This window comes from Heterodontus francisci, chromosome 11 (assembly GCF_036365525.1).
Source record: "Heterodontus francisci isolate sHetFra1 chromosome 11, sHetFra1.hap1, whole genome shotgun sequence".
NCBI lineage: Eukaryota > Metazoa > Chordata > Chondrichthyes > Heterodontiformes > Heterodontidae > Heterodontus > Heterodontus francisci.
In genome coordinates, this window is record NC_090381.1 from 52,102,546 (window position 1) to 52,114,605 (window position 12,060).

Consider the following 12,060-nt stretch of genomic DNA (forward strand, 5'->3'; position numbering starts at 1 on the left):
GATACTTGCCTTTATTAGCCGAGGCATAGAATATAAGAGCAGGGAGGTTATGACGGAGCTGTATAAAACACTAGTTAGGCCACAGCTGGAGTACTGTGTACAATTCTGGTCGCATTGGAAAGGGTGCAGAGGAGATTCACCAGGATGTTGCCCGGGCTGGAGCATTTCAGCTATGAAGAGAGACTGGATAGGCTAGGGTTGTTTTCCTTAGAGCAGAGAAGGCTGAGGGGGTACCTGATTGAGGTATACAAAATTATGAGGGGCATTGATAGGATAGATAGGAAGAAACTTTTTCCCTTAGCGGAGGGGTCAATAACCAGGGAGCATATATTTTAGGTAAGGGGCAGGAGGCTTAGAGGGGATTTGAGGAAAAGAACTTTCACCCAGAAGGTGGTTGGAATCTGGAACATACTGCCTGCATGGGTGGTGGAGGGGGGAACCCTCACAACATTTAAGAAGTATTTAGATGAGCACTTGAAATGCTACAGCATACAAGACTATGGGCCAAGTGCTGGAAAATGGGATTAGAATAGATAGGTGCTTGATAGCCGACACAGACACGAAGGGCCTGTTTCTGTGCTGTATGACACTATGACTCTCTAGTGCAATTACATCCTTTCTGTAATGAGGTGACCAGAACTGCACACAGTACTCAGGTTGTGGCCTAAGCAATGATTTATGCAGTTCCAGCATAATCTCCCTGCTTTTATATTCTATACCTCAGCTAATAAAGGAAAGGATTCCATAAGCCTTCTTAACCACCTTATCGACCTGTCCTGCTACCTTCAGGGATCTGTCGACATTTACTTCAAGGTCCCTCACTTCCTCTACACCTCTCAATATTTTCCCATTAATCATGTATTCCTTTGCCTTGTCTGACTTCCCCAAATGCATCACCTCACACTTCTCCGGGTTGAATTCCATTTGCCACTTTTCTGCCCATCTAACCAGACCATCCACATTTACATCCAAATTGTTAACATATACCACAAAAAGCATGGTCTCAGTACTGAGCCCTGCAGAACGCCACTGGAAACAGCCCTCCAGTCGCAAAAACACCTGTCAACAATTACCCATTGTTTCCTGCCACTGAACCAATTTTGTGGCATTGAGACATTTGTGAACCAGATGAGTCATTATTATTGATACTAACTTTTTATTCCGTATTTATTTAATAACTCAAGTTTCCCCCTTTGTCATAGTGGAATTTGAACCCATGTCTTTGTGGATCACTGGTTTAAGCCTATGGATTACCGGTCCAGTAACATAACTACCATGCCACTATACCCCATTTCATGCAATCCATACTTAAGCAGGGCGTATATATAAACATTCTGATCATCGACCTGAAACGTTAACTCTGTTTCTCTCTCCACAGATGCTGCCCGACCTACTGAGTAGTTCCAGCATTTTCTGTCTTCATTTCAGATTTCTAGCATCCACAGTATTTAGCACTTGTATCTACAAAGCATCTTCCATTCTAATCATTTCTCCCTCTCACATTGCCTTCAAGAACTCCCAATGCTGTTCATGAATGCCATTAAGTACATTGTGCACCTAACACCAATCTTGTCCTGGAAATGTTCCTTCACATGCATTTCTGCATACATTCAAGCCAAAGTAATCATCCTATCTGATGTAGCTGCATGAGGCATATATATCCCATCGCACCCAGCGGGCTGTATGCCGACCCCAGGATATAACTGTAGATTAACATAATTGCAATCAATCACTCACTTCTACTTGCAAAGAAAAAAGGAAACAAATGCATATAACGGGGATCGATCATGCACAAACATTTAGAGGGAGAGGTCCTGCAAATTCTGTGAAGAAAAGATCTGAGGGGCCCCTGAGAAGGGATGAAAGAGTAGAATTGGCCCCAGCGCGGAGTTTGCCCAAACACTTTCATCTGCTCTTTTTCTCATATTATTCTTGTATTCATTTTCTGGTAACAAATCATATCTATGTGGCCATTGTGTTCTGCCCTACAGCAGGACCTCTCTCAAGACAAAGCAGCCTGTTTGATTGGCACCCTAGCCAGAAACATTCACAACCTCCACCACCGACACACAGTGGCAGCAGTGTGTACCACCTACAAGATGCACTGCAGCAACGCACCAAGGTTCCTTAGACAGCACCTTCCAAACCTGCGAACTCTACCACCTAGAAGGACTAGGATAGTAAATGCATGGGAACACCACCACCTGCAAGTTTCCCTCCAAGCCACACACCATCCTGACTTGAAACTATATCGCGTTCCTTCACTGTCACTGGGTCAAAATCCTGGAACTCCCTTCCTAACAGCACTGTAGGTGTACCTACCCCACACGGACTACAGCGGTTCAAGAAGGCAGCTCACCACCACCTTCTCAAAGGCAATTAGGGATGGGCAATAAATGTTGGCCAAGCCAGCGATGTCCACATCCTAGGAATGAATAAATAAAAAAGACTTACACATGAGATTCTTTAGCCACTTGTTATGGAAGAGTAGATGAAGTGGTTTCCCCTTGCTTTCATCACAGTTTTTATCTTCAGGAGTGCCTTCTTCTACTTGGGCTACAGCCCCATCTATACTAAATGAGGGGGAGGGATGGGAACACCTGCATCCATTGGATGCAAGTAATCTCACTGAATGCCAATTGTGATGAAGTCCGCATGTGCAGACTACTATCTGAACAGTTGACCTTTGAATGTATTTCTGGGTGCACTGACTTTGGATTCATAGCTTGTATTTTTTTCTGAGACAATCATTTAATGGAATAGGAAACTGAAAGCTTCAGAGTTCTGCAGAAGACAGAACTGGTTAGTACCAGTTAAAACAACCCGTCAGAGGTGTGACCACAGTCATGTGACTGGAGCTCAGGTTTCAGTTTACCAGATTATATCTGCAGTGTTTTGAAGCAAGCGGCAAGGTGTGGTTGTTTTAAGGATACAAGCTGATGTAATTGTAACCTATTTTTCTGGGAGCTAGACTTTGGCGAATACAAGTTGCTACAGCTGTTCTCGGTGACTTAAAGAGTTACTGAAGGCGACACTGATGTAGCTACACCATCAGGGCTGCTGTAAGCAAAACTACAGAGGTACTGGAAGGGTGCCCAGTTTTGGTGGTGTTACGCCAGTGTGCTTTGTTGAATGATAATTTTCTTTGGTCCACTGACTGAAGATCTGAATTTATATTTTTTTTTAAAAAGGCATTTTAAAAAGACAAGCTGCCAGCAATGTCATCCTTTCAGCTTAAGATAATCACCTAGTTTGTAACATTGTATCCTACACTGCAATACTTGTGAGGAGAGAGAACAAATATCTATTAAATCCCCAGCAAGAACCAAGACCCAGGAAGTTTAAAGGAACTATCTGTTCTCTCGGCAAGAAGAAATACTGCTAACTGCTATATTTGAATCAGTGAGTGACTGTCATGTGACAAGCCCTTCCCATCTGTGGTTTTAAGCTGGTGTTTTCTCTGCAGCAGAGGAGAAGCAACTGGACTTGTGAGATCTATCTTTGTTGCATCTGATAATTAATGTGTAATCTGTGATTTAACTGTTAGTTCATGTTTAATTTTTGTTGGTTTTGGTTTGAGTGTTAAAGTAAAATTTATAAAGGTGAAATTTTGTCTGTGTTTTTTTTCCTTCTAAATTGGGGTTGGTTGGTGGATTGGATTCTTTTGGTTTGTGATCTCGACAGGGATCATAACACAATCCAGAATTCAAAGGCGGTGCTCCGGTCTCCACTTGCTGGGGCTGCATGGTGTGGGGTCCAAATCCAACCCTCCTGCCAATGGTAGGAATTCAACCACTGAGCCAGTGTCACTCCATCTGAATGTGAGGACCCCGCTGGATGTCAATGCAATATTTAGTCTCTACTTGTTGGGGCAACAGAGCACATACTGAAGAACGTTATCATGACACTCTTTCTGCTGGAAGCTATTTATGAAGGCTTCTCAAAAGAATACCATTCTAACACCTCTCCTTCTTGTTCTCTACATATACCAAAGGAACTAAACTAGGCCAAAAGTAACACCAGGTCTGCTGGCACTTTACAACAAATACCATCATTCACTTTACTCCTCTAAAGCACCAGATATGAAACATCCATCAAGGAGGATTTAAGTAAAATTGTGGAAGGAAGTCCACTGGGTGAGAAGCAAAGCAATGAATGTGCAAATGAGTTTAAGCAGAAACAATTCTCAAACCAAAGGCAATTTACCCCCAGATCGCTGATTGGGCCCAAAACAGAAACTCTTAGCCACTATCTTGTGAGTCCATTATCTCATGGCTTGGATGGATTAGCCTGGGGATCTGAAGTTCACAATGCTGGCATCCAAATGAAGAATGCTTTCTAATGTAGCATATGGATGTGGACAACACCAAGCATAATGTTGCAGATAGCAGTTCATAGGCAGGTGTTCACCAGCTAATTGGGTGCAGATTTCTATGATGGTTTTGCAGTATTGAGGTCCACCATAGAGCATGTGGAAACCCAGGAATAGCTGGAGCCTCCTCCTCATACTAAATGCCCCATGGCTAGGTCAGTTATTCTCCTGTGAGTGCTGAGAGTGCTGCCATAGAAGCCTACAGTTCCAGGGTCAATCAGCTATCTATTTCACCTTCAGTAGGATTGGAGATCAGCTACAGAGAACCATGGGGCAGGACCACACTGACCTTACTGGTGTCATTAGTTCTGCTCTCCCTCCATAACAACATAAGAAACAGGAGCAGGAGTAGACCATATGGCCCCTCAAGCATTCTCTGCCATTCAATATGATCATGGCTGATCTTCTGCTTCAACTCCACTTTCTTGACTGCTCCCCATATCCCTTCATTCCCTGAGAGATCAAAAGTCTGTCCATCTCAGCCTTGAATATAATCAACTACGGAGCATCCACAACTCTCTGGGGAACAGAAGTCCAAAGAGTCACAACCCTCTGAGTTAAGAAATTTCACCTCATCTCAGTCCTAAATGATTGAGTCCTTATCCTGAGGCTGTGCTCATATTCTAGACTCGCCAGCCAGGGACACAACCTCTCAGTGTCTACCTAGTCAAGCCCCTTCAGAATCTTGCATGCTTCAATGAGATCATTTCTCATTCTTCTAAACTCCAAAGAGAATGGATAGAGGGGGTTGGTTAATGGACAGGAAGCAGAGAGTAGGGATAGATGGGGCATTTTCAAGTTGCCACATGCTCCATGGCGGACTGCTTGCTAATATGTTCTCCCTGCTCCATGCAGCATTATCTTGCATTTTAACCTTTGTGTGGCACCTTATCAAATGCCTTTATACGACATATATACATCTACTCGCTCCCCTTTATCAACCCTACTAATTACATCCTCAAAACACTCCAATAAATTTGTCAAATAGGATGCCCCTTTCGTAAAACCAAGCTGATGTTGTTTGATCATACTATGATTTTCTAAGCGCATTTTTAAGACTTTCTTAATCATAGATTCCAGCATTTTCCCACAACTGATGTCAGGCTAACTGGCCTGTAGATTCCTGTTGCCTTTCTTCCTCCTTTCCTGAATAATGGTGTTACATTTTCTAACTTCCAATCAGCTGGGACCATTCTAGAATCTAAGGAATTTTGGATAAATCATAATCGTTGATCCACTATCTCTGCAGTTACCTCTTTTAGAACCCTAGAATATAGGGCATCAATTCTTGGGGGGTTGCCAGCTTTTAGTCCCTATGTTTCTCTAATACATTTTCTCTGCAGTATTTAATTACTTCAAGTTTCTTTTATGAGCCCTTTGGTTATCAAGTATTTCTGGTATGTAATTTGTGTCTTTTACTGTGAAGACAAATGCAAAATATTTAGTTTAGAGATACAGCACTGAAACAGGCCCTTTGGCCCACCAAGTCTGTGCCGACCATCAACCACCCATTTATACTAATTGTACACCAATTCCATATTTCTACCACATCCCCACCTGTCCCCATATTTCCCTGCCACCTACCTATACTAGGGGCAATTGCTAAATTGCTAATGGCCAATTTACCTATCAACCTGCAAGTCTTTGGCATGTGGGAGGAAACCGGAGCACCCGGAGGAAACCCATGCAGACACAGGGAGAACTTGCAAACTCAACACAGGCAGTACCCAGAATTGAACCCAGGTCACTGGAGCTGTGAGGCTGCGGTGCGCGCCACTGTGCCATTTCCTTATTCCTCATAATTTCTCCTGTTTCTGCCTCTAAGGGATCAATGTTTACTTTAGCTACTCTCCTTATATACTTGTAAGAGCTCTTACAATCCATTTTTATATTCCTGGCTACTTTACTCTCTTATTCTATTTTTTTTTTACTTTTTTATCAACTTTCTGGTCACCCTTTGCTGGTTTCTAAAGCTCTCACAATCCTCAGGCTTACTACAATTCTTCATAACATTATAAGCCTCCGTCAATATAATCCTGTCCTTAACTTCCGGAGTAAATCACAAATGGATCTTTCTCACTGATTTTTTTGAGTTTTTATGCAAAGTAATTTTGTTGAACATTTTGAATCATTTCTTTAAATGTTTCCCACAGTTTATTTACCAGCATACCCTTTAGTCTATTTACTCATCCCGATGTAATTGGTTTAGTTTAAGATTAATATTCTTGTTTTGGACTTGAGTATGCCACTCCCAAACCTATTATGGAATTTAATTGTATTATGATCACTTTTTCCCAGGGGATCTTTTACTATGAGATTATTATTTAACCCTGCGTTATTAAACAATGCTAGATCTAAAATAACTTTCTCCCTAGTTGGTTTCACAGCATATTGTTCAAGAAAGTTGTCACAAAAGCATTCAGCAAACTCATCTTCCAGACTACTTTTGCCAATTTGATTTGTCCAGTCTATAGGAAAATTAAAGTCCCCCATGATTATTACATGGCCTTCATTAGAAGTTCCAATTATTTATTGCTTATTGCTCCATTCAATGGTACAACTACTGTTTGGGGACCTATAAACTACACCCACCAGCACTTTCTGACCATTGTTATTCCTAATCTCCACCCATACTGATTCTTCTTCCTGATTTTCTGACCCAAGATCTTTTCTTACTACTGTCTTTTTGCCATCCTTTATCAACAAATAATGGCCATGGCAAGACAGCGCATGAACCAGAGGTATAGCAGCAATGGATATCATTGCTCAGTCCAACAACATATCAGGCCACTGCCACCAACCACTTTCAATAGCTGCCATGTAAACAAAAGCATAGGGCCGGTCACAAATACAGTTTCAGAAATGACAAAACCTACAGCTGATTCATCTCCAGAGTTGACTGGCAGAAGACAAGAACCACCTTAATTTGAGATGGTTATGGACACACAGCAGTCAGTCATCTCAAGTATGCCTGTTTCTCAGGTAGTACCTTGACTAAGCATTAATTTAGGGGAAGCATGATGGAAGGAAATATGGGGCACTTGCACACATAGCATAATTTGGCAAACATCTTGTTGCACAAGATGTGTGTCAGAAATTATTTTTGCAAAATTTTGGAAATACATTTCATAAGGTGGCAGTAATACAAGATTTGTAAATTTCTGAACAATTGAAGACACTGTGGGTGTAATCCATTTTGTAGAGATGTTAATTAAGTGGAAACATTGCAAATTTAAAGGAAGGTCTTCAGTACATTTCTCACAGCTGGGATCACAGTTTTTCTGCAGCCTCATCTAATTCCTCCTGCTACACTCCTCCTCCTCATGGCCTCCTTACTGTAATGTCTCTTTGCAGAGTGACATCATGCTGCTCTCCCAGAAACCTTCGCTGACCTGTATAACAGAGAGACTCTAAATCTATGTGGATACCTGAAGGGCTGCATCAACATGTGAATGATATGCTTGATGGTCACTTTGGTAGATCCATGTATGCCATACAATTGTGTTTAACAGGTGTCTTGAGATATCACTCCAGAGAATTGCCTGAATTTCCCAGGAGCCACTGTGATACTTGTTAGTGAGTCAAATATTGGTGAGGCCACCTTAAAGTGAAGCCATTGCATCAATTGCCTGGGAACTGAGCAATGACTTTCATAATCCAGTACTTCGCATTATCCAGGACTAATGGTGGCACTCTGCAATAGAACATATGGGGACAAACAATCACCCTCTACTCCTCGAGAAGTCTTGCTATTTGCTTGAATTGCACAACCAGCTCATGCTGCTATCTATTTATTTATTTTATTTTATTTAGAGATACAGCACTGAAACAGGCCCTTCGGCCCACCGAGTCTGTGCCGACCATCAACCACCCATGTATACTAATCCTACACTAATTCCATATTCCTACCACATCCCCACCTGTCCCTATATTTCCTTACCACCTACCTATACTAGGGGCAATTTATAATGGCCAATTTATCTATCAACCTGCAAGTCTTTGGCATGTGGGAGGAAACTGGAGCACCCGGAGGAAACTCACGCAGACACAGGGAGAACTTGCAAACTCCACACAGGCAGTACCCAGAATTGAACCCGGGTCGCTGGAGCTGTGAGGCTGCGGTGCTAACCACTGCGCCACTGTGCCACCCATATGCGAAGGATATGAAATTGGTTTGGAGCATCACTTGCTGTATACATATTGTGGACTGACGAATATGGGTGATGGCGCTAGTGGGATCTTGGATTGATCCAGAAGTACAACTGATAAGGGGTGTCCTGATCATCACAGCCACTGGCAGTACCGTGCCTGAAGATGACTTTAGGTGCAGGTACTGGCTATATAAGGTTATTGGGACAAGAGTGAATTATTCAAATAAATGGGCAAAAGTTTCCTGCAGCCATCAAATCACTCACCAGAAATGGATGTGATCCACTAAATAGGCAGAGATCCCAGCAAGGGCTGAGCCAAACTCAGCCAACAAGTCATCCTAAGTTTGAAAAAACTGTGAAGCTCTATAAAAACTTCAATGTATTCATTTTAAAGTATGGCGTAATCTGCAAGGTTGAATCTATTGTTTTTCTGTGTTGTACTATGACCTGAGAATGCAAACACTTTTGTACTGAACAACATTTTGTAAATTGTTTTGAAAAAATTAGCAGTAGCATTGTTATCCCACCCTTCTGCAATGATCTTTTCCCCCTTGGTTTCTCTATTGTTCGTGGGTTTAACACCAATGCAGCTTTCTTCTCAGATGACAAGTGGAATAACAATAGATTGGAGTCACAGACAACAATAATAGGAGATATCTGACACAATTCAAATAAAAGCAAAATACTGCAGATGTTGGAAATCTGAAATAAAAACAAAAAGTGCTGGAAATACTTAGCAGGTCTGGCAGCGTCTGTGGAGAGAGAAGCAGAGTTAACATTTCAGGTCATTGACCTTTCATCATCACCGACCTGATACCTTAACTCTGCTTCTCTCTCCACAGATGCTGCCAGACCTGCTGAGCATTTCCAGCACTTTTTGTTTTTATTTCACACAATTTAAAGGTGGTTTTAGAGGCTGCTGGGAGCACCAAAGATCATGCAGAAATTATACAGTGATATCAATGAACAAATCAGAAAGTTCCCCTGCTTTGAAGTGTCCTGCAATTTTGCAAGCAAGGGAAAAGAGTGATAGGCACTGATTTTAGATAGGAGTGTGAAGCCTGACTATCATTCTTTAGTCTGCAGTTCCTTTCCAATGCCTCTATGTTATTTGGTGATCTAACTGGAGACAGAACCAAGTGTAATTTCACCAGCGCTTGAAGGATTGCCAATATTATTTTAGTGCAAAAACTCTTAAGGATCCAACTAAATTAATATTTTATTTGCTGCTATTCGATGAAAGTCTATATTAGAAAATATGCCTAGAGGCAACTTTCCAAGAAATTCCGAAGGTTTAAAGTAGTGAAATAGCAATTACTGCACATAAATCCAGTTGTAGCCTTCCTATCTCAGATAAAATAAAGTATAAATAAACCAGTGAACATAATTTTTAAAAAATGAATTAAATTGATTGCGATTTTCTTCGTGATTTAATAAACTGCTCTTCACCAATAAACTTCAAATGCTCTGGGACCGCCGCCACCCACCACCAAACCACCGCCCCCCCCCCCCCCCCCCCAAAAAAAAAGAAAATTAGACCTGCAAACTGTTTCCGAGCAAAAAAATGTCAAACTCATTTGAAAAACAAAGGAGCTGTTTCGGACCTTGTTAAATTGCAACTGCCATCACAAATTGAAAGTTTATTCATAACCGAGGAGTTTCCCGTGGAAATCACTTGCTGGTCATTTAAGAGATAGCAATGAGTAAGAGTAAACATCTTAAAAATCTTGGGAAATAACGCACGTATGCAGTGGTGGAATGGTACTGTTTAAATTGCATTGTAAATAAAAGTTAACGTTTATAAAGATTGATCTCTTGTTCAGTGCTTCGCATTAGTTTTTAAAGGCAGCCCTTTCTGCAAAATGTTGCTTGAAGATCCCATGATGATGCTGTCAATCGTCTTCTGACTACACGTTGTCCCTTAAGCATCTTCGCACAGTAACAGCATGCTAAACTTTATTTTTTAATAGAAACATTTCACTTACCACAATCAGAGAGGGTCTTTTGATAGCCACCGAGGCGCTCTGTCGGATTTCTGCAGCTGTCCCAGGTTTGAACAGACCTCTGGTGAAGCGGCGGGTTGATTCTGCCATTGTCGTTTCCAGTTCAGAATGGTCCCTTTCTGACAGACTGAAACCATGTGAAGTATGAGTGTCACACACAGCCTAGGACTGGCTGATCTCTTGTTTTTCAGCTCTCGCCAACCAGGAAACGGAACTCAGCCACAAGTGACAACAAGGGCATTATGCTCTTTTCTATAAACGTCAATCATTAGATCATTTCATATGTAGTAAGTAAAACACCACTTCACCCAGCTGCTACTGCGACAATGAAATGAATGACTCCTTGATACATTTTCCACCAATTTTCTTTCCGCGCAGCTACTTTTGAGTAACTTTGAAGAAACAATTGTTGCAATCTATTTCGATGTGGAGTTTTGCTTCTCTGCAGTAAGTTCCACTATAATTAAGTACAAAGCAGTTAAGCCGGTAATAAGTCCTGCTTTATGAGGTTAGACACATATTTATATAGAAATGTAACGACTCATTTGGAAACACTGAAATTCAATTTCCTGCAATTTTCCAGTTCCATATTTTGCATTGTTAGCACCACCTGGCGACGGTTTGCTTTACAACTGCAAAAATTACCTGTTAAAATGACATACTGCGGATGCTGGAAATCTGAAAAAGACAGTACTGAGCTTGTTCACATGGATTCTTGAAAAAAAATCCAAAACTCGAAAACATAACGTTATAAAACACGCTGCCTTTTGTAGCTTTTCCCTCTGGTCGGTTAGCATTTTGAAGTTTCAAGACTCTACAAGGAAAGTGAAATGTTTAAGCGGGCAGTGAGAAGTTTTTAGTTGCTGTGCAGAGAGTCTCAGTTTGTCTTTGACCACACGCTGCCCGGACCAGGTCAATACCGCACTCCAGCAGAGCATTGGCGAACCGGCTGTCCTGACACAGGAATGCAGCTCAGCAAAAACTTCGGTTCATGGCTCAGAAACACTTACTCCGGTAAGAAATGAAGAGAGTTCAAAACGTGGAAGTGTCGCGTCTTTTTTCGTGCCTAAATGTGCCTAAAGTTAGTTCAACGTCTACTTCTAAGTTCGAGGATATTGTGTAAGTTCCCTAAACAAAATGCTAGTCATTGAATAATTGTATCTTTTCTGCAGCTATTTTAAAATTGGAACTACAAGGTACACGAGTCTGAAAATTACACGTACACAATGCATACATCAAATTCTACTTTAAGGAGGTGTGAACGTGTTTAAATTTACATGGACATGACGGAAAATGGAATTTGATACACTATCCTATAGTTTAATTTTCAGTCTTAGAATCAGATTGTTTTTCACTATCATTAAGAACTATTTCACTCTGATTCAAACAGATGAGTATACCTTTGAATGGTGGACTGCCTGCATAATTCAGACAATTGAGTTGTGTGTTGGTCTTCACACAAGTGTTTTATTTCTAAAAACAGTCCTTTCTTTCTGTTTTCTGTTTGCAGCGCATGTTTGGATTTTAAAAAATA

The 12,060-nt window shown here is 41.3% G+C and overlaps 1 protein-coding gene across 1 annotated transcript in view; it reads right to left on the reverse strand.

Annotated features, from left to right (window-relative positions):
- Nucleotides 1–11,149, reverse strand: part of dock10 (dedicator of cytokinesis 10) — a 382,664-nt gene extending 371,515 nt beyond the window's left edge. The window contains exon 1 of the mRNA XM_068042143.1: nt 10,509–11,149. Within this exon, the coding sequence (XP_067898244.1) occupies nt 10,509–10,616 (108 nt within the window). The 5' untranslated portion in view covers nt 10,617–11,149. The remainder of the gene's footprint in view (nt 1–10,508) is intronic.
- Nucleotides 11,150–12,060: the final 911 nt, after the last annotated feature.